The 24671-nt window shown below is 33.6% G+C and overlaps 1 protein-coding gene across 1 annotated transcript in view; it reads left to right on the forward strand.

Moving 5' to 3' along the window:
- Positions 1-8595: 8595 nt before the first annotated feature.
- The window catches only part of LOC128559527 (integrin alpha-4-like), a 31578-nt gene continuing 15502 nt past the window's right edge, over positions 8596-24671 (forward strand). The window contains exons 1-8 of the mRNA XM_053551473.1: positions 8596-9032; positions 17824-17957; positions 18478-18605; positions 19465-19585; positions 20002-20101; positions 21160-21208; positions 21837-21911; positions 24178-24278. Coding sequence (XP_053407448.1) covers positions 19467-19585; positions 20002-20101; positions 21160-21208; positions 21837-21911; positions 24178-24278 — 444 coding nt within the window. The 5' untranslated portion in view covers positions 8596-9032; positions 17824-17957; positions 18478-18605; positions 19465-19466. The remainder of the gene's footprint in view (positions 9033-17823; positions 17958-18477; positions 18606-19464; positions 19586-20001; positions 20102-21159; positions 21209-21836; positions 21912-24177; positions 24279-24671) is intronic.

The following is a 24671-nucleotide window of genomic DNA, read 5'->3' on the forward strand; positions in this document are numbered from 1 at the left end:
AGGCACAGACTGATACTGTGATATAAGTCAGCTTGATGGTAATGAAACTTCAAGTGATTCATTGTCAGCGATCTTTAACCACTGGGTAACGAGTGTCCCTTTCTTATGCACAATAATAGCAAAACCAAGACCAGTATTATATTACACGTATAAAGGAAAAACATATTTTAAATCTTCAGATTCTTCTCAAAACACATATTTATATCAAAACATGACGAAAACAGTACTAAGGGCAGTGACATTATCCCGCTACAAATTGTCAGGTAAATCATTATTATGTACTTGCAACGGAAAGAAGAGCTTATATATGCGTAACCAAAATCAAGTACTTGATCAATTCGAATTTGTTTTGCTTGATCTTTTACATCTATGTGTGACTCTCATTGAATTAAAATTGCAAATTTTAAGGGGAGGTTACTTTTGAAACCCTCCTCATCTCCTACATTATTGTACCAAGACCAAGTAACTCTATTCTCTTCAACTGCCTTGCTGTTTTATATGCTTCCGAGAAGGCAAACAAAATAACTGACGTATTTTCAATGATGCCCTTCACTACTCGTCTGTCATGCTTGTTGTAGCCATGATAATGTCAAAGAAAAAGAAAACAAAACTTTGAAAATAATATGTAACTTGCGATGTATATTTTGTAAACGGGTAGGAAATGCATTGGCTGTATTTAAGGTTCATGGTTTGTGTTTGCGTACCTCCTTAAGAAGAACTTTTTGCTATACTAAGTTTTACAATAATTGATCACTCTTTTCTAAACAGATACAGAAACTACATTTTAAAAATTGCATTTCATCGAAACATCTTCATACATTTTGATAAAATATTAATACCAATGCATACTACATTTTGAACAGAGACACTATTCAAATTTCAGTTACCTGGTAGCCTCACCGAAGATGAATAATTTGGATCTGCTCGCATAACAACGGAAGAATCAAGTTTGTGTTCAATCCTCTCAGCTGGTTGAAGCAACCGACTCTCAGCTATTGATAAAAACAGCATTTAAATATAAATTAAATTGAAAAAATATATGACTGTTTAGATAACGAAAGTTAACATCAAAGTTGACAATGTAGGTTATATCTAAAGATAAACTCTTATAGCACCCTTGCTTCACACACACACAAATAGAGTTTATTGGTAAATGTCAAAAGGGTGATTATCATAAGGATTTCATCCATGAATCGATATTTATAAGGGAATTAAATAATTACCCAGCTTAACATTACGGATATTTTTATGATTTAAGCTGACAACAATAACCACACACAAAACTTTGGCCTTGGTAAAGAATTATTGGAAGTTTGCCAGTTTGACTAAGAAAATTGTAAATTGTGTCACACTGGCAATTTCTGTTAATGCGCTTTTTATTTTAAATTGGACATTTTCATAAGAAATATTGTAATATTTGTATTCAGTTTAAAGATCTGTCGATTGCCTGTTGTATTATGTAGTTTTTTTATGAAAGAAAAAGTGTTTTATGTTTGATTATGACATACACAAAGATACTCATGTAAGTTATTAAAACATGATGTTGTATTTCATTGCAGTCAGAATTGCATTTGCTCGAAATGCTATGACCTCAAATTCACAACAGTATATACCCTATCAATAGTTTTTTACAATAAATAAATTAAGATTTTTAAAATGTTTTATTTTTTATAACCACCCACAGTCTGTTTAGTTCTTCCTGTACTAATACATTTGAAATTGGGGATTCATTACATTCGATATATGAATTGAGCCACGGAGAAAAAGTAAAAACTTAAGGATATCTGCAATGTTTTAAGAAAATAGTTGTCTCTTTTCATAGATATATTTCTCATTCGGAGACATACTTCTCGTAAATAGAAATACAAGTCCTAAAACTTTACGTCTAACGCAAATCACATGAACGCAAAATTACTGCTATAATTTGTTTTCGTCACTCTTCTATTGCTCCATGTCGAATTTCTACCATTCATATGATTAAAAGGGAAAACAGGCCTAAATAGGTTTATTTATAATCATCCAAAATTACAGATGTCTTACAAAAAGAATTACCTACTTACCGTCACTAATCGTGTCTTATTTTTCTCTAATGTCTCTCTCCATAGAGTAGAAAATATGCATTGTTCTTACAGTTTCAACGAGTGATAAAGGTCCTTCTTTCATTTCATTTATAATGTCTGTTACGTCATCAGTGATTTTTGGGTTATCTACCTTTTGTAAAATTCTGGTTGTGATAACTTCGATTGTTTCAACATCATTCTTAAACTGAACGTCGTCAATATTGGGCTCATGAACATGGCAAAGCTCATTTCGAACATTTCGAAACTGTTTAACGTTTAAACTTTCTATTGTACTAAGCTGGCAATAGCGCACGAGAACGTGACAGATGAGAGATAAACCCCATTTCTTAATATCTGTTGCGCCGGTCGCAGGGAAAAACACTCAAAGTTTTGAATTTTTAATATCTCTCTGTTTAGTCTTCAGAAAGTCGTCAAGTGACCATGGAGAAGTTGGATCTGGCCTTAGATCCTTGACTCGTTTTTCAAGAAAAGCGCAATTTTTTTTGTACCAGCTTTTATCAGCAGGCAGGAAAGTCTACAATGTCTTTCTGTGCCGGAGGCGACATAATTACACTGAAAATATATATACTTGAATACTTAGGAAGGTAATTTCGTTTTAATTTTATCTCAACACGTGTATCATCAAACGCATTTCTATGTTGTATCGTATATATACAATTATCACCAAAGGCTTAATGATCCGAGTGGTCGCTTTGCTTCATTAAATAGCCTATTGTGATCCATAGTTTGATATTGATGTATTTTATTCACATTATTTTGTTCTAATACTTTTCTTCTTAATGAAATATTGCCAGAAAATATAAGGTTTCCACAACCCTACCCTTAAGTCAGTTTATTGTTTTTCATTGTTCGTATACTTTCCCTATCAGACATTTACTTATCTCTTGAATGAATCACAATGCAAATCATGACAAAATGGATTTGAATTGTTGCTAGATTCCTGTTATCTCTAATAAAAAATATATCAGCTTTGTATTTTGATTCAAATGATGACCCCAAAAGACCTAACAACACTAAATGTCTTCGAATATTATACGAGATTTTTAAATCCTATTATACGAAATAACTTCAGACTTCGCCTATGTAAACATTCTATGGTCTTCGTCATACATTTCTTAATCCAAGTGCACATATAGATTAACTGGGAATCGGAAATTATAGGGAGGCCAACCCATGCGGTTAGTTGTTATAGTTAGTGAATTATGAATAAATAATTAAATATGGGTTAAGACTATACCATGAGATATGTTTTTTATGAAGTACATTGAATAAAGAATAAAATGCCTAAACATGATTAAATAACACGACTACGGGAGACGATAACAACCTGAATACGATAATACGACTACGGATTACAATACTGGATATACATACATGTACGTAACATAAACATATAGAAACATAAACTACGGACAATGTAAGCTCGACCCTGTGAAACACGTATGAATTACAATATGTGGTAAATACGAACTTGCAGAAATTATTTTGGATAATTACGACTCTGTACCATGCAAGTCCCCTAATCTCACTAGTAATCATTATTTTTATAACTAGTTTAAATAAAAAAAAAACTGAAAATTTAAAAAAAACGAGCCTTCTTACACTTAAAATTGCAAAATACTGATAATGACATAATTTCCTTATACATTCAAAATATTTTATTACTCCCTTTCGGCAGATCGATCTCATATGTAAATGCAGCGTGGCTACCCGACGCCCATTAACGAAACAGATGTCATGACGATTCAAAGGAGTACACGACGAAAGATTATTAATTTGAAATATCTTGCGATGCACGATGGAACGATGACCAAAATGCGATGGCGCGATGGCACAATGATAAAACAACGTGTCATCGCGTTTTCACCGTCGTACAACGCATTTTCACCATCGTACCATCGTGTTATCACCATCGTACCATCGCACTTTCACCATCGTACCATCGCCTTTCGGTGGTCATGTGCAGTAGTACAGTATATGTGTCAGTAAAATACAGGCTTGATACAATCTTATCTTTACATTGCACTATGTACCTTCTACATCCTAACAAGAATAAGCTGAATTTGAATAATACCATGTGACTATTATACCAAGCTTTTTATTAATTTCATGCATACATAAAATACAATGAACGTGGCCTTGAAGATTTTACAGTTTTAATGAACTGAGCACTGAACATTCTGTAAAATAATTTGCAAAACAGCAGAATCTAAATGGTAAATTTCTTCTCACAAAATAAATTGAGATACATTCATCTATTATTGACAAAAATACAAGTGTACGGGACTACGCATTTCTAACCGGAAGACGGTGGTACGATGGTGAAAACGCAATGGTACAATGGTGAAACCACGATGGTACGACGATAATACCGCGATTGCACGATAGTGAAAACGCAATGATACGATGGTGAAAACGCGATGGTACGATGGTGAAACCACGATGGTACGATGGTGAAAACGCGATGGTACGATGGTTAAACCACGATGGTACGATGATGATAACGCTATGGCACGATGGTGAAAACGCGATGGCACGATGGTACGATGATGAAAACGCGATGGCACGACGGTGCGATGGTGAAAACACGATGGTACGATGATGAAAACACGATATTACATCGACATTTTACCATCGTACCTTCGCGATTTAATCATCGTACCTTTGCGTTTTCGCCATCATACCATCATTGTTTCATCATCGTGTCATCGCACCATCGCGTTTTCGACATCATACCATCGTGCATTGCGGTTTAGTATAAAATAAAAAGTCACGATTGTCCAAACGGAACACCGTAGTTTCTACTATCCTGTTTGCTGGAACGGGCGCGGGCGGTGTAGAGGGCCATGCCGAATATCAATACTTGACAAGATAGTCTTATAAGATAAACTGTTAGACAGTCTTGATTTCTGATGAAGAGATAAAAATTGAAACTAGAAAGAATGTGTTCTCGTGGTAATGTGTTCACATTATTTACCTAAAAACTATAATCGTACTGTCGCGCTTCGCCATCGTACTGTCGTGTTATCAGCATCATACTGTCGCGCTTCACCATTGTGCCGTCATACGTTTAATCCTTTTTATTGTGTTAACTTTATTAGGACTTATATAAGTAAGTTATATACCACTACTGAAGTACATATTTAATATATATCCTTAGAAAGTATGTATTTTTAACTTTTATTATCACTAATTGTGACAATGCTTCGGCCCAGGGCCTTTATCAAGTCACATGCACAATTCTAAGATTACATATTTTGCAATTATTCTGGCTAACAAATGCATGATAAGTTATATGGAATCACGGAAGCGACGTTTACGTAAACAATACAATCGACGTATACCCGCCAAATTTGGGTTACATACTTTATACGCTACTTAAATAGGGTTATAGGATTCAACAAGACAACTCTTATTAAAAATAATAAAGAGAGGTAATTAATCAACGATGTATCTGAATTATTTATTGTAAAACTGTATCTATTATTTATGTAAGTCTTGGATCTTTGTTAAATATAATTATTAAAATAAGAAAATGAAAATTAACAGAAAAAAATAAAATAAAGGAGACTTGTGTTTTTGTATTGATAAACCGGTATATAATCTACTACTCTAACCGTACAATGGAAAGTTATTACACAACATTAACCGTTCGTTTTGCCAAATATACTAGTTCACTGGCACCAGAACAGAAAGAAAATGCCATTGTACTTTTTAAAATTTATCCCTAGGTATTCTATAAGAAACGTGGCCATAACGGGAAAATATACCAACCCGTTTCAATAGTACATTTCTCAATTTAAACGCGCAGTTCGGTGAATGGGTACCTAGTATATTGAACAAGCGATAATTTATCTTCCAACATGCATCAGTCAAATTGTCTCAATATAATATATTGCTGAGATTATCCACATATTTTATGCTTTTTTCAACGTTACAGAAAAAAAAACTTGCGTGACCTTCCCTAATAAACATCCGGTCTAGAGGTCACGGCAGTGTGCACATGTTAGGCGAACCACTACGTAGAAGCATTTTCTGGAAAGTTTGTATCCTGGAAGATGTGTGCAGTGTCACAACAAGATGTAGTGAAAACACTGAATAACGTATTGAATCTTAAAGAGAAAACAAAATGATAAAAAGTAAAATAGAAGCATAATACTAAAGTGTGCATTTGCAAACAATGCAAGGATGTATAGAAGTAGTTTTCATCATAAAAATACATGTATTATTGATAAAAGTTGCAAAGAAACACGCTTATAAATAAAAAGAAAGAAAATATAAATAAGACCTGTCCTACAATTTTTTAAGCAGGTGAAAATCGTTGATCGTAATACATGCCAGTTAAATTAGAAACTTTGGCTATTGGTTTACAAGAGAACGTGAATATAAAGCTATGAATATTAAAATAAACAAATGACTTTAACTTCTAAATATATATGTACCAGAATGTAACCTGATATCGATACGATATCATTCGTAATTATATTAGTCTTCCGTCTGTAAGTTTCTGGTGGTTTAAGCCGGGCCGGGTTTTATTTATACAACCGTAACCGCGAAAAGCCTTTTCACTCCTGCTTTCCGAGTAGATACTGACATCTTATTAATGTTTCTACTAGATAAATTAAATGCGCCACATGGAATAAAAAATATAAACAAACAATTCGGTTATGTTTATGACTTGTCATTCAATTACAAATCGATGAATTTCTTAAAGAAATATTTAAGGTAAGTAGTATTCTATATAATAATTGACATTAAGGCCATTTCCTCATATTTCTGTAAATACAATGTCAGGATTTGACGAATATACGTGTTATCGCTTTGTGTGAATTAAAACCTGCGCTAAGTTAAGTGGCAGCGGCCTGTTCGTATTATGGTCTATTACGATATTTTCTAGTACAACAGGTAGATGTGCTGTAAAGGCATTTATATTCAAAGGATTATTAATAATAATTATAGAATGAAGGACTCCTGCGTACGAGTAATTACTGTGTAAAATAAACTAATGCTTGAAGCTCTATGTAGATGGCCGGGTCTAAAAACTTACCTGAGATACCGGAACTCCGATAAAATGGAAATGGTCATCCCCATCCATCCATCCATCCATCCAATGCATATTTAGCTCAAATTTGAGGGAAAAGTGCATGGTTACAAATATGGTCGCACGCTTTATAAATATACATATGTTCTAGGCCAGTCATTTGCAGATAATAAGGTACAGGTCGCACAAGGATTGTATTTTTGACCATTATTATCTCAAAATTTAGTGTCCTGAAACTGATGTTTCACTCTTTCTTTGTTTAACATAGAAACAACAGAATCCGTTCGGCAGGCTAAAATGTCATATGTTGAAGCGCAACAACAAAATGTATTTCTTTATACGGTATGATAAACAATTGTTGCGCTATAGCATAAAACGGAAGAAAGTTATATTTAGTCTCTATCTTGGAATAATTATTGGTAATTAGATTTGTATAAAAAATGAGAAAATACGCAGAAAATATGCAGAAAATATGCTTCGGAAATTCAGTGTCATAATGGGTGGAATATTATTCCGAGAAATATGGAGTGCCAATTTCTCGATGCAATACAAATATTTTGTTACATTCACAAAAGTATATTATCTCTTACATGAATGGTACAAATTCCTGTTTATAGAATGGCATACATGAAATTGGTGTCACAAATGACGTCGCAGGCCCTATGTGATATTTATTCGGACGTTAACATTATATTAGAAATATATTGACGTATCAGATTTCATTGGAACTCATAATAATTTATAGATAGGTATCAAATAACAGACCGTATTCTATGGCTCACACATCAATAAATTTAATATATAAATGCAGTTCAAAAATGCTTAGAAAAGAAGTACTAGTATTTTAGCTTTAAAATGACCACAGTTATTCAAAATTTGAAAAATTCCCATTTTTTAAGCTGGATATTTTCAAATCTTTAAAGCTGAAAAAATTCCAACTCCTAAAATTGGAAAAAATCCAATTGGATTTAGATTTTTTAAAACCATTTTAAACTGACTAAAAACATCGTTATTCACTATTTATGTTTAAGGGTGTTCATTGATCCTGTTTATAAGTGTTTACAATAAATCTTACTTTTTTTTCTAAATGTCCAATCGGATATTAATCCAGCTTTTTAAATGGGATTTTTTTTATTTACCATAGTATGGATCTCGAACCCGGACAAAAAGACAGTAAAACACAAAAAGAACACAAATATGCCTTTAATTTTGTTTTTTATAAAAAGATTATTGTTTTCCGCCCGGAAAAAAATCCAGCCCGCTCCTAAACTACCATCCAAGCTAAAACAGAAGTTTCTAAGTCACTTAGAAATGGTAGTGAAGTTTACCAAAATCCTGGTTTTGCAAAGATATCCTGGTGGCTGTTAGATACTAAATAACGCATTTTGTTTAAAGATATGCAAGTGCGGAAGTAGGAGTCACCATATAGGATGGTTAGGAAGAGAAACCGGAATATATATAAATAGACATATATTTGCAATGTACATATCTTTGTTATGAACTGGTGACATTTCTTATTTAAACAACGATCAGGCTATTGAAAGCGTGTTAAAGTAGGAATAAATGTTCTTTCCTAACTAACATATCGGAAATTAGAGAATAAATTGTTTGCTAGTGCTATTTTGGAAATATAAAATGAAAAAAAAAAATTCTCATCTGAACTGAAAAAAATATACAGATTTCAATTCAGGTAAATGTAAAATGGCTTACCCGCATGAAAATAAATACGTTTTGTATACATTTGCTTTTTTGATGTTCATTTCATCGCATCTGAGACTGACTCTGTCATATAATATTGAGACGGAGAAAGTTGGAATATCTCGGGGAGAGAAGAATTCACAGTACGGATATACTGTCGCAATAATACCAAAACCGGGATGGAATGAATTGTCAACTTTCTACAAAAAAGAGTAAGTGATAAACTATAAAATATGATCCAACGCTTTACCATACTTTTCTTAAGCACTTGTTCTGATATTGCTCAGATTATAAACATTATACTATCAATCCCACACGATAACTCAAACGATAACATGTTTGATAATTATGATTTTTCTTCATTTTAAAACATTTCAAATCAGAAAAATCTTTTGCATAGGCTAACATTACAGTATGTACTTAACTTCTGTCATATTTGAGTTCATCGCTTAGTCGCTTAAATTATCGTGCGGGAGTAGTAATATTCTGTTTATGCCACTAAGGATTAATTTGTTTATAATACGTTACTTAATTTATATGTTTCACTTCACTGTCTACTTTACATACTTACTAGGATAAATGTTTACATTATTATGTAAGAAGACTAAATGTTAGACTGGCTATAGCCAGAATAATTAGCCTCTTTAAATATAATAAGGATTATAAGTATAATTTATTGTTACTGTAGAGTCGAAATGTGCGATTAATCGACGCAACAAATTTTGCCCTGAAATAATTATTTCTAAAGCAAATAGTGTGTACTCTATGCTTCTATGAAGCATGTTTAATTAGTAATTTGACGGAGATGTTGTTATCAATTTAATGATGACATGAATTTATCTTACAAAGACCTATATAGAACTCAAAGTGTTTAGTCTACAGAATCATGAGTTAGAATTTACTCTCTGATTCATTGACTTTCCAAAGTTTCTAATCATTATGCTGTTTTGATAATAAAACGTAATACTTGTTTAATTAATTAAATTAAGCACTAAAAATTCATCTAAAACATATCTACGACATAAATTCGCAGGAACAAAAATGTAGGGCATGTCACATGCCGTAAATCCTTTAAAAATTAATGCCGAATCAATTTCAGAATTTAAGAATGTACACAAAGTAGCATGGTCAGTATCCTTAATCATTTAGGATAATGGCCAAGCTCTATCTGAAACTTCTGTTACTTTGTCTACATTCCTTAAATCTGAAAAATCTAATCAACAATAGTCACACACAAATGATATGTTACGTGTTCGTCATTCAATTTCAAACATGCAACACATGTCCAGTAAACTTTGGAACACCTGATTGTTGGGTTTAACGTACGTCACACTGACAAAATGGCGACTTGCCTGCTTTTTTATGGTGGAAAAAAGCTCCCGAGAAACTGGGTAAAGGGCAAGTGGTTCTGTGTCAGCGACTTCAACCACTCGGTCATGGAGGCCCCTTTGGACACTGATTATTACCTATATGCCGACTCGTATATAAAAGACAAAAATAATGAAATATTGTTTTTTATAGAATTAGAGTTGTCCCAAAGATTAATGCGATAGGCCCGCTATGCCCACATACGTATTTTTAGGCTACATCTAGGCCACTCATTTGTGTACATTTACAGATCAAAATACACAACTTTAGTACAAGTTATAATATGTTCTTTTCATATCTGGACAAAATATTAGTCATAAAAAATATGAAGCAGTTTGGGGTTCGCAACGAGATCGCCAAGATAATAAACAACACTGCTCTCGAAACAATACTGCTCTTGAGTAGCATGGGAATCCAGACTGAAAAGGACTTCGGACACTTTCTATATGAATTTGCCTACTCCAAGAGTGAAAACTAAACCACTAAGAAATAATTATTTAATTACATATACCATCAAAATACATATTTGAGATTATTTCTTAAAGTCAAATTTTTCAATATTTTTTCATAAAATGGTAATTTTTGCTCTAAATAGAATTACGTACCCTGTTATATACATATAAAAGCTATTTTGCTTTAAAGAACATTGTTCCCCCCGTGCATCAAAACCATATTTGACCAGCATATGTAGATATTAATTATACACATTTTCTGTGACTATTGTGTTGATGCAAGGGGTGGAACAGTACTTTTAAACAAAAAATATAACTACAGGGTGTTCCCAAATGTAAAGTAACCAATACTTTTTATATTCATTTTTAATAATTTGATAGTCACATATTTTTACATCTGTTTGTAACTAAAATACTATACAAATGTTTGAATGGGCACATATAGGCATGTTATACATGTAGAGTAGTGAGAGAAGCAAATACTGTTAATTCATTATTATTCATTGGGTTAAATTTTCATTCGCATATCCTGTTTGTTTGTTGTAGTAGATTGGCAAATGTGTGCTGTAAAATACTAGCAACACACCAGGTAATCTTCTGCATGCCCTCCTCGCGACGCGCACACCAGGATGTAATTTGTTTTCCATTTTGTTTTTATTTTATTTATTTTTTGGGGGGGATTTTTTATATATTTTTCATTTCTTTATTTCTTCATCTTTTTCTGTGCATTTATATTTATTTCTTTTAGACACATACTACATGTGACACGCATTCATCACTTCATGTTCTTCCTTCAGTAAAAACTGAATTGAAGATTTTCTTTGCGGCGGACTAGGCCTAAACACAACAAAAAAAGGGGCAATATGTGCACAGCATTTTATCTGATCCTGACTATAGTCTATCCAACAAAAATGAAGCTTGGCATTGATATGCCTGTGATGCATAGGTCAAGAACAGTAGCTTCTTGGCAGGTCATATCAGTGACGGTTTCACATTCAGTGTGATGCCACGTAAGTGATGTGTCAAGTCGCTTTCCATGCAGATGGCATATACAAATACGGCTAGACGCGAACACGAACTAAACAGTCCAGCCGAGTTTCAGGTGGAACTTTTAAGCAGCGACCTGCTTCAACTTTTCGAATATGTTTTACCCACAACTTCAGCCCTGAATAGACAACATTATCTATAGATGGGTTGTTGTCAGACTTATCCGGATTTAACTTTTTCCGATCCAGCTTCCTTAGGCAAGCCTCAGATAGAACTGTCATTTCGGATACATTTTTATTACATGTTTAAGCGAAATGAGCCGTGCTATGAGAAAGCCAACATAGTGGCTTTGCGACCAGCATGGATCCAGACCAACCTGAGCATCTGCGTAGTCTGGTCAGGATCCATGCTGTTTGCTTTCAAAGTCTATTGGAATAAGACAAACCGTTAGCGAACAGCATTGATCCTGACTAGACTGCGCAGATGTGCAGGCTGGTCAGGATCGATCAATGCTGGTGGCAATTGCACTATGTTGGTTTTCTCATGGCGCGGCTCAAATATTATGTGTGCCACTGGTACTTATCCTAAACAAAATCCCACCCTACGGCCTTGATAAGATTACTGACTTTTCTTATTATTAATGTTATACATCACACAAATAGCTGCCATCACTTATAACAGAGCTATACAGACATGTACATGTACTTAAATAACTACCTGAACCACTGTAATAAAACTGACCGGTCACTTATACATGTATACCTATTCACACAATGTAATGCGTCAATAACTTTACATTATGAACAGTGTATAGATAAATCAAGTACAGGTTGTTTGGAAAAATATCGTTCCCTTTTTATTTATTTATAGGATTTTAATCTTTAAATGTTATTTTTTCCTTAAATAAACAGATTTTGTCACTTTTTTCGACTGGAATTAAAATATTTAAAACTTCCGTAAAGTGATGACATTATATTTTCACGGAAATTTAAACATTTTATTTTTTCAAGAAAATATACCTACCCTGGCCCAGATAAAATAAGAAAAACATCTTGATAGGAACAGATACAAATCAGTTTCTGCTGTAATAAATTAACTAATACATTGGTTTATCACTGACTCGAAACGCTTTGGATATTGTTTAAATACTTAAGGAGAAATTTGCATTTGAAATGTAGGCTAAAAGCATATGATAGTGTCCGAAGTCCTTTCTAGCTTTTTTCTACCTGCAAATTGACAAGTTGATAATCGACGAATGAATGATAAACTCGATGGATGCCAGTTGACACTAATTAGAGCAAATTTAGTGGAATCTTTAATGTGTGATTTCTTCTGATTAAAAAAATTATTTATATATCGGTACCTAACATTTTATTATAGATATCAGTATAATATTTGAAGTCATTAGATCTAGATCTATGTACTTTTTCCACTTAAATGATTTTTTTGTGCAAGTGTCCGAGTTGACAAGAATTGTAAAAATTTCGTCGGTCGGCCACTCTGAAAATAGATTTGAAACATCTTCAACCTCCATCAAGCGTTAACGAACATAAATTATACGATATCGATTTATAAGATTGTAAACTCGAATTCTCGAAACTAAATTTTGTTTGACCTTGAAATTTTAATAAATTATACATGTCAAATGTTAAATATAGATAAGTTACTGCTGCTAAAATTAAATCTGTCGTTAAAAATCTGAAAACGTTCTGAATATCATTGATTTTCAAATTTTAAAAATGGCGGACTGAAAACTTCCGTATTTGCGCAAATTGACCCAACAACGGCATAAATAACGAGTGTTTCTGCGCAGTGGCCTGTTACTGCCGACGGCCGGCCAGACCCGAACCCGCTCTAAATCAAATCATTAAAAACTGTCAATCAAATATGAAATCAAACAATATAGATTAAATATATAATGCGAATCAAATAATTATGTGAATCAAACAAATTCATTTTTTGAATCAAATATGTGAATCGATTCTACAGAATATTCATATGGTATGTAGATTGGCAACAAATTTACGTTTATTTTTTCATGAACAGAATAGAACAGAAACTTTATTTCGACTTAACTATTTTCAGCTCATTGTCAAAAATGATGATCACAATATACATTTTACAGTTTCAAAGACTATAGGAGCCGCACCATGAGAAAACTAGCATAGTGCTTTTGCGACCAGCATGGAACCAGACCAGCTTGCGCATCCGCGCAGTCTGATCAGGATCCATGCTGTTCGCTTTCAAAGCATATTGCAATTAGAGAAACCGTTAGCGAATAGCATGGATCCTGTGTTGGATTTCTATGTTTGATTTCTCATGGCGCGGCTCATCAATGGAAATTTAAAATAAGTTGTCTTATATCACTGAAACCTAGCCTGATAATAACGCTGATGCGTCATATAGATGACTCGGCTAGGATCTATTTCTGTCTCTGTCTTAAAATATTAATGTTCAAGGAAGAAGGAAATCATACTTCTCATTGAAGAATGATGAGAGATATTGTGCATGATTCAATACTGGTAATGACAATGCAAAGCTTAAAGACAGGCTTCAAAGAAGTACTTAAGAAGATAGTGATCGTAAATAGAACAATAAATATCATTCTATACCTTTTTGTTAGGTTTAATGTCACATACTATATTGCTACTTTTCCCGCTTTTGGTGCTTAAAAATACCCTTGATATCCCTCTGCTCATTACTTCAGGCATTTCTGGGTAGCTCGGTAGTACGAATGGCCTTTCCTGAGCATGTGGATGGTTTCCTCATATGAAAAATTCTACACACAAAGCGCGGTTTCTAATACACATCCATGAGAGGCAAGTGATTCGAACATTTACCACTCGTCTGCGGAAGCCTCTAATATATATTTATAATTTCAAGTGGTATTTGTTGGTAAATTCAATGAGTCATTGTTAACGGAGAGTAGGCGTTTTGGAACACTTTAATATATTAGAGTGAAATATACAGTACATCTTGGAGTAAGGTACAATTCAAGGGAAGGACAAAAAGTGGCATATCTCTTAATAAAACATAAATTGTTGTTTAACGAAACAAGAAGGAACTGAAATTCGGTCTCTTAATGCAAGTGGTCTCTTAACAGGCGTAGCCTCTGTAGCATGTTAGAATTTAGAATGTCACAGTGAAAAATATAATTATTATTATGATGTATCAGTTATGTTTGTTACGGGTACGAATAGAAAGGATCAACAAAAATGGGTAGCATTTGGCTAAAACCCGCTGAAAAAAAAGGTGAAGATACAAAGGAAAATAAATGAGGTTGTTTCACATGTAAGATCAATATGTCCCATGCACATCATATCTTACATTTTCTCTCGCGATACGCTGTATGAAGTATTAACTGGGTGGAAGATATTTTGATCTATCACCTATATTTTGTGAAAAAAAAATGAGTTGCCATAGCAACAATTATTTAATATGTTACACAATCCAAATATGTGACTTTCCGCTTATTTTTAAAGATGTAGACGTTAGTTATTTTATTGTACAAAAGAAGGGTATTCTACAAATATTGAATAAGATATTTTTCCTAATCTTCATAAATTATTGTACCATAAAAAAGTCCGACGTGCTCATCATTAAAGTTTGAACTACTGTTTACCCACAAAATAAGCAAAATCATATTCGTGAAATCCGGCTTTAAAAATATGTCAAGGTCCAAACAGGTCATAAAAGAAACTCTCTTTGAATTTTAGAGCCCTTTCAATTTTAGTTTAAAACACGGATAAAGCCAAAATAGCCAAAAGAGATAAATATACCTAATTACACGGTTAGAAAAATATTACTTTTAACGTTGCAAACAGCGCGATAAACGAACATTATAAAAACAAATAATCCAATTTCACTTTTAAATTTGTAAATCAAATTTTCAAAGCAGTGACAAATAAAAAAAAATGCCAACCGTAAGAGTCTTTGCAGTGATTTCCAATACGTCTGATGTAGTAAATGGACAGTGAATCTATGTAAACTCTATATACAAAATGACTTTACTGCGAAAAGCGATAGAAATGAAATAATATTTGTTTAACACTTTTAAACTGTTTCCTGATATGTATCTGTATATTCCGTTTTGTGTCATACATATGTATACAGAGGAACCTCTGACTACCGGACCCTCCAATATTCGGAAACTTCCGAGAAAAGGACGAATGTTTTCGATCCCAATTTTCTCCTTCTATTCTAAACACTATTAGATAATATTTTTGAAATATTTGACTTATTTCAATACAAATCTAATTCCACAAGACAAGAACAAATAGATATTTGTTTGAATGCAAACCTGTGCCTGGGAATATTTCAGTTATGTTTAACGTGGTTAAAATCAGCAGTGATACATATAGATCTAGTTTCGCATATAAAAATATGTTATTGTATATGTTAGTCATATATCAACTTATTATATACCCTGTAAGTTACAGTGGAATCTGAAACATCAATATTTTCCATACATACGCTCAAATTTCGTATCGGGGCGTGACGTCATTTGAGAGGTCAATTTCATGCAAGTCGTCGCGTTTTATAGTTCTTTTACGACGATAATTTTAATTTTGCTCAGGCTAAAGATAAAATTGATATCATTTATATACTATTATATACTGATTATAGGTGTAGTACATGTATGTAATAAATTAACAGATTTGCATCGAAAAATATACATTCGTTCTTCTCGGAATAATATTTAGCTCCTAAAGTTGCGCGATATTTCCGCTGCATAGAGAATATTAGGTTATTGTCTTATAAATTTTAATTTATTAAGTGAGTCAAAGAAAGTATAGAAGTCGAGGCTCTGCCGAGACTTTTATTTTTTCGTAGACGAACATAATAAATTTAAATTCATAAGACAGTAACCTAATGTTCTATTTATCCTACCTGCTGATCTAAAGTCATTCTTTCATAAAAATTCAAAATTTACCACTAACTAGATCTGAGTCTGTCTTGCACAGAAATTAATACGCCCCACCATTACACAAACAGGTCTTTAAAATAAAAATATTATAAAATAAGAGCCGAAAAACCAAGCTTACCTTGTTTTGCTTTGTGTCAGACTTCTCTGTTCTACTGAACATTAAAGAATAATTTTAATTTGCTGCCAAGTGAAGTTTTGTCCGAAGTCCAGTCGAATGCCGGATTACCCATCCTCACCAAGCAAACGATTTACGAAACTTATATACACGCCATAACGCCGCTTGACAGAACAAATAGGCAAACCGTTTCTTCGATGATTGTATTCAATAACACTCGATTCCAAATGCAATATATTCCTAGATTGAAGTGTAGAAAGCTAAAATTCTAAACAAACGCTATACATGAGTCACATTCCGTTATAAAACCTTTTTGTAGTAATAGCAAATACGGTATGCATACACTATACATTTGTGACATGGTCTCACGTACCTAATAAAAGCGCGTTTATGAAAATAATTGCATAAATATGTCTTTTAGCAGTTATTCTCAAATAAAACCAGTTGGCGTGGTTTAAAACAAAATCCAAAAAGTAGTCCGCCAAGCCTTATCTAGTCACTGACCAGATAAAGCAAAATTTATCTGACCCCTTGATTTCTGCCTTTATTTTGCATGAAGGTAGGATAAAAAAAAATTATACTTCTAGATACAAATCTAATAACCTATAAAAACCTCCATAGAATTTAAACGTATATGAGCAACATGAGGCCGATATTAGTTTTCGTGTGAGCTGGTGTGCCTGATATTGATATCAGGCACTCTTTCGGTCATATCAGGCACACTTACGGCTGCGCAAAACATCCATATTTTATACTTTCACCGACACAATGTCAAGTGTATACAAACTAATATTTATTCTACAATAGAATCCATGCTGAACTGACATAATTTCGGTAGCGCCCTCTTCTAGTGTGGTTGAATAACGCTGACACAAGAAGCTACGGCCCTAATATGCATGAATTTAAAACAAATGACACTGTGCAACATTAGATCTTTTTGATCCCATTTCTATGTTAACAGAAGAGTAAAACATTTGCAACAAAGAGGATATAAAACAGGGCTAGTGTGCCTTAAGGCTGTATTGCCATGCTAGTCCGGTATTAGCTATCAGGCGAAAGCCCGTGGGCTAATACCTCTTTTTGAATGCCAATATCGCCTTATAGCACACTAGCTCTGTGTATTTATCTCTAATTATTACATGGAATCATTTCAGACTTCTAGTTGGTGCCCCAAATATAACGTACAACAACATTAAAAGTCATGGACAGGTGTTTAGATGTACCATCCCTACAGATAAGAACATAACCTGCGAAAAACTTCATCTGACTGATGATAGTAACCTGTGTGGTGAGTATAGGTTTAGCTAACAGATGTTTATAAAATGTTTCTTGATGCAATAAATTTGAGTTTGGCAGGTTAAAATGTACATCTGATAAAAGTGCCTATTTTTCATGGATTCATATAGAGACAAAATTATTGTGCATCTGTAATAGGTGTTAGATATGTACAGTTTAAAGAAGAACTTTGAATAGAACACTAAAATATTAGAAAAATACGAAACTTTGACTTTCTTATTGTTCTTTATATTATACACCACATGTTTTATGATATAACTGCATTTTAGGTGTATATATATAGACTGCTGCATTTTCGGACAGGAGATATACCTATAAGTATCTTCAACCTTTTGAAACACCGAATCTTCCACATTTGAGATGCAATTTGAATCACCCGTTGATGATACTTAAAGAGTAGAAACAGTTCTCCGTTTTTCCTGTTTTAAAATGTCTAGATTCAGTTTCTCACTGAATGTACGTCAGCAAAAACAACTATATACACTTGTAACACACTCATTCTCTTTTTCCAGCTAATGTTTCAAAGAACACCGACAGTGAATGCACTACTGACAGCAGACTCGGTGCAACGATGGAAGTCAATAGAAAATTTCCAGATATCAAATCGGAAACAACAAAACCGCAAATTCCAATGGTCACAGTACGAGTTCTTTTTATTCTTGTTACGCTGTCATATCCATTGCCTCTCTTTTCCGTGTCAAACTCAAGTTCTATCTTATTCCCTGATATATCAAAATTTTGTACCCAGTTGGAAATGTGTGCTGCTTAGAATGTTGACGAAAATACATCATGTGCAAACAATTTACTTTGGATTTAATTTGTAAACAAACTGGCCTTATCAAACTAGCTTCACAAACGAAAAATTTGAAACTCAGAATCCAGACGGTTAACTGCATGAGAACCAAATCCTAACAAAGTTTATACCAGGAGTACAAAACATCAGTTCCTGTAAGTGAAATATACGGAAAAAGAATAAATAAAAATGCCGGCGGAAAATCAATACTTTTCAAGATGAATTTGTGTGAACTGTATATTACATTCTTTGTTGCAAGATTACAAAATACCATATTTAGAAATTTTATAAATGCATGTTAAAAAATTCTACATCCGATCAAATATTTGAAAAGTTATTGCATTCGTTGATATTGTAACACGCATGCGCGAGAAATCCACTTATGTACTAAACATCCGATGATAAAAAAACTCAGATTTTTGTTTTACTTTCAAATTTTGTGAAAACTTTTGCTGGGGACAAGTGTCGTTAACTTTGAATCACATGTCGATGACCTCTGTTGGTCTGAAACCTTGATTGTGTTACAGAACTTATGTTAGGAAGTCATCCAGCTGGCTTGTGGATGGTCAGTTATCCTGAACAGTTCCTATCAGTCCGGAAAGGCTTCAGAAGTCTTCTTCTAACCACGAAAAAGCTGGAAGGTCGCCATTATGACCTATATATATGCCAGTTATTGAGAAAAATCTGACATTTTTGTCCGTTTCAGATATGTGCCCCGGGCTGGAGAAATGTTTACAACGAGAATATGACATATATATGAATTATATGACTGGAATGTGTCTTAAGGTGCGAGATGATTTACGAACATTATCTTGTGCCGATCGAAGGTGGGTGTGCTGATAATAAAATGTAAGAAGTACCAGCGTCACCTCATGGCGCAGTCACACGTAAAGTGATAATGTGGTAGTTTATATTATTATGTTAAATGAAATATACTTCAGGAAATAGTATACCTCTTTGTAAGACTCCATATGCATGTTTTGGGCATAAATACTCTGAAAACATAGACAGAGTTAATTGATTGGTCGATTCATAATATATATACAATTGCTGTTTGGTTTATATATTGACTTATAATCATATTGGCATTAATTGACTGTGAGTTTAAACAGAAGATACAGACGTTTATATTTCGTCGTTATCAATCGAATATTCAACTTGCTTTGCGATACCAATGGTCAGTATTGTCTAATTATCTATTCGAAATTTAATAATACAATCATATAACATTATCTAATTACAGTTACTGTTGGCCATTCTGGCCATACAATGACAAAACAAATAAAAATCGGAGACCGGTTTTTACATTCGCTGAAGGTGGAATGTCTGCAGCATTCACAAAGGTATTATTATGTTTTGTCTTGCATTTCCTACAATCTTTTGTTCTAATAACCGTATACTTCAGTCAACTTAAAAAAATTAATAATTAGGTCGATCTATCAAAAAAAAAAAAAAAAAAAGGATAGAGCTATCGAAGCACGTCATAACATTAGTCGACTCCGTCATTTTTAGACAAATTCTTGCAACTGTAACAAGAAGAGCTTTTAGCGGTACAGATGATAGATACATTTCATACACAATTTGTTTCATTCAAATGGGGTAAGATACGCAATAATTAAGCTCTGATTGATATCTAATCATAATGACAAGTTGCAATAACATAACGCAAAACTGTTCTCACAGTGGCAACAATTAATTATTGTGTAAGCAGGAAATGTTTTTATTGTTGTTTGTTTTGTACAGTTTTTGAGCGACATTTGAACAACCATGATAAGTCGTAATTCCTAACTGCAATAACCAAACGCTATGAAATACCAACCTACCCTAACTTCATCCATGCACATTTTGGATGGATCTTTTCATGGTGAACTGCGTTTGCCTGATGAATAATGCATCAGCCGCGCAATTGAGCGGTTGAAGTTTCAAGCCCTGTCATACGTGTGTCTGTTGGATAATCACCCGCTACTTATAGAATGATTACTGATTGCCTACCTGCAGGATAACGTGCATTTAAAACAGTAATCGGGAAGAAATACTGTTCAATGTATGTTGGCACCCCATAAGCTAAAACGACTGGCCCTAACAGTAAGTGTGACACGGAAATAAAACACACACACACTACTTTAATACTTTATGGCTCAAGTTATGACATACGTAAAATATTTGCTTAATTATATATTGATGCTAGTTCTCAATATATAACTCTTGATATTGCAGAAGTAAAGAAGAAAGAAATCAAGCAAACAATGGTATAAATCATGAATAAAGGAAATTAGTTGACCAACATGTTTCATATGAAAATCTGTACGGTTTGGATTATAAATATTCTAGAAATTTAGTTTTGTTACTGCGGAGTTACAAAGATGATTGTTACACTACCAATGTTATTGTTCGATTTCAGGACGGACGAAGCGAAGTAATTGGTGCCCCGGGTGCTGATGACTGGCGAGGTAATCTAACCTTCTATAATGGCCACTGTCATATTTCTTCCGGCGCTTAAAGTCATTGTGTTGTTAGCCGTCAATGTGACAAATGGACGTTTCCGTTTATAAATGGACGTTTTGTCTAAAGCGCCGTTACAAAACGTTAATTCTATTTTAAGTAGGAACAGAATAGTGATTATTTTTGTTTTATTACTTATTATACGAAACATACAAAACTTTTATATCGAGTAGAGATAAAACAGTGCAACAGCTTAACTTGCGTTAGTTGATTTACGGAAAATATCATAATGCACGTAAAATGTACATAGATAACGCATATACAAGCAATGTTTGAATAAAAAGACGTAAAATTGTTCCCTTCTGTGTTCGGAAAATATTATTTGAGTTTCTGTCAAAATTGTCACAAAATAGGGAAATTTATTTTGATACAGAAAAGAGCTTGCAGAACTTAAAAGCTAAATTTAAACTGTTTTCTTGTTAACGTAAGATAAGATTAAGTAGGCCTGAGTGTATCACGATAATATCGAGGTACCCAGCCCTACAGTTATGGAAAAGAATATGTAATTGCAACAGTAAATGTCAGTATTTCGTATTATGAATGTAAGGTATTAAATAACAATTTTCTCCATCACAGGTGCGTACAAAATTATTCAGAAGAACGTATTTCGGAGGATGGATAGGGAAAGGACGAACAATACACTTTATTCTGGTAAGCACTTTAACCTTTAGCCTGCTAATATTCCAAAATCGGCATGTCCATCTTCCGATTTTGGCAATACCATTGATTATTCGAAAGGATAACTGACTGAATAGCGAACAGTGCTGACCATGATAAGACTGCACGGGCTGGTCCGCACCTGTCGCTAAGGCAGAATCAATTACTGCCAGCGGGCTAAAAGTTAAAACCTGTTATTAAGATAACGTGATGTATGTATATAGTTATCATTTCAAGGTCCAATACTAAGGAAAGTGAACATTTTAATTTCTTTTAAAAAGCACAGAAACTATTTCATTTTATTGGAAAATGAAAGTTGGTATGTAGAAATTCGAAATAAATCGCAGTATAGGTACAATTATTTTTCTATGAAGTATGAAGAAAGTTAAAAAGACCTGGGGGGGTCATTCTGTCGATTCATTGAAATTTCAACATAATACACACACATTTCTTTGAGTTCCAAAGACCTTCTGTAAATTTTGACCTGCCAATCTTCATTATTTAGTGTCTTGCAGAAGTCTATGCACTGGCTATGAAAAAAATTGCCAACTCACTTTCCCTTAGTAATGCACCTTTAAGATTCATACTGTCGAAAAATGAGTGGGTTTAAATATTCAAGGTTTACGGTTTTGTTATTGAACAAAAGTATAAGAAGTATATACCAATGAGATCATGATCGAACGTAAAATACGACACCTCTATTATCGCTGCGTGAAGAAAGTATTTTAGTATATGGACAAGATAGTCTAACTACGACCACCACGGCTCATTTATAAGACGTACGATGTCAAATTTGTGACCAAATTGGCAGTGTTCATTTTAAAATCAAGAGCTGCTTCACAATAAATACAAAGTCCACTTGAGCCGTGTCATGAGAAAACCAACCTAGTGTGTTTGCGACCAGCATAGATCCAGACCAGCCTGCGCATCCACGCAATCTGGCTAGGATCTATGCTGTTCGCTTTTAAAGCCTATAATTGGAATTGGAGAAACTGTTAGCGAACAGCATGGATCCTGACCAGACTGGGCGGATGCGCAGGCTGGTCTGGATCCATGCTGGTCACAAACCCACTATGTTGGGTTTTTTTTCATGGCGCGGCTCACTTAATATTTTAGGTCCTGCCACCGTTTAAATTATCACACTGGTTTTTAAAAGACTGACAATTTACGTTTCAAAGCGCTGTTTTAATTCATCTTTTGGTTAGTATACTATAAATACAAATATTATACGGAGAAATCCAGTCCAGTTTTCGCCTAATATAAGAAAGGATAGTTCTTCATACAATTTACTCTAAGGTATAGTTCTTTATCCCGATAATCATTTCCGACATATTTATCTTATAGTCAAGTAGCACTATACCAACAGTATTGTCTAAGATAACAATTATTTTGTAAATAAGAACTGCTATCTAGTCAAGAGCCAAAAGTTAAGTTAATTTAATAAACACATTATCGTTTTCAAACATCAAAAAAATATCCTTCCAAGAACCAGTCAGATTTGCTAACTACTGTACAGAGTGTATTATGCAACTATTTCAATCAACAAGACATGGAATAGCTTCTATATATATCGTCAAACATCAAAATGTCGTCAAACTGTCAATAACGACCTGGGTTTAAGCATGCCTGACATGTAAGCCTGATAACAGATGACTAGTAACTGGCAACCGGACTAGTGACCTTTGACCTGAGATTGTACGCCTTCAAGAGAATAAAACCTACTACCAACTCTTGAACGAATTACGTTATCAGAACAGTTGGTAGTTAGCACACAGATAGGTAACGTGGTTATGTACTTTTACCAACGTTTGTCGTTCATTTATTCGTCAGTCCCTTTTTGAAATATCGTCCTAGTGTATAAGGTTTGATTCTTTTTTGTTTGTTTGTTTGTTTTGGCCGTTTTTTAAGAGTATTTAGTGATATAACGGCACCACTAAATCTAACAAGTCTTCCCGGACTCTGTGCCAGTATAAATCTGCTCTGGGCAAGTAAATGTCAACTTCCCCACATGATCCAGACATGGAGGACGAATATTTTCAACACAATTTTTTTTTATCAAATCATCATAGAAGACATACGCCTTGCCCGGGGATTTAACCCACGACGCCGCGGTCCGTAGATATGCGCTCTTCCGATTGAAATAAGAAGGCGCGCCTTTTATGTTTAATAGAGAATTCTCTAAAGTTTCAAGTAAATGAAACATTTGCTTGACATAGAATACATAAATTCGTAGTAAATATTGAAATATTTTTTCTTTCAGGATATGCTATAGTGACTGGAAAATTTCGAAGTGCCCCAGAACTGATTGTGTCTGGGTCTCCAAACTGGAACAAACCGCATAATAGTGGACATTTCGGAAAGGTATATTTTTTACGTTTATAGGGGTAGAAACTTTTTATTTTTATTTTTTTTTTTTAATTCAGAAATTTTATCTTACGTGCAGGTTGTAAGGGAAACTATAATGATGTGGCTGAAGTGTTTTAGTTTTACAGTCTTAAGAGTAACACTCATGAGATATGAAAGTTGTATTTCAGTATTCTTATTTCTTTATTAAGGGTGTGAAAAAAATATTGTTAGAGCAGTCTTTTACCGGTAGTGTGGCGATTAAATGTACTTAACGTATAAATTTTAATTACACTGACACGCTCTTTTTAAAAATTTAAATAAATATTATTAAGACTTTTTGGTAATTTTTTCTTAGACGATAGCATTAGTTGTAGATTATAAAGGTAAAGGTATAGTTTCTTGTTAAAG

This window comes from Mercenaria mercenaria, chromosome 9 (genome assembly GCF_021730395.1).
Source record: "Mercenaria mercenaria strain notata chromosome 9, MADL_Memer_1, whole genome shotgun sequence".
Lineage (NCBI taxonomy): Eukaryota > Metazoa > Mollusca > Bivalvia > Venerida > Veneridae > Mercenaria > Mercenaria mercenaria.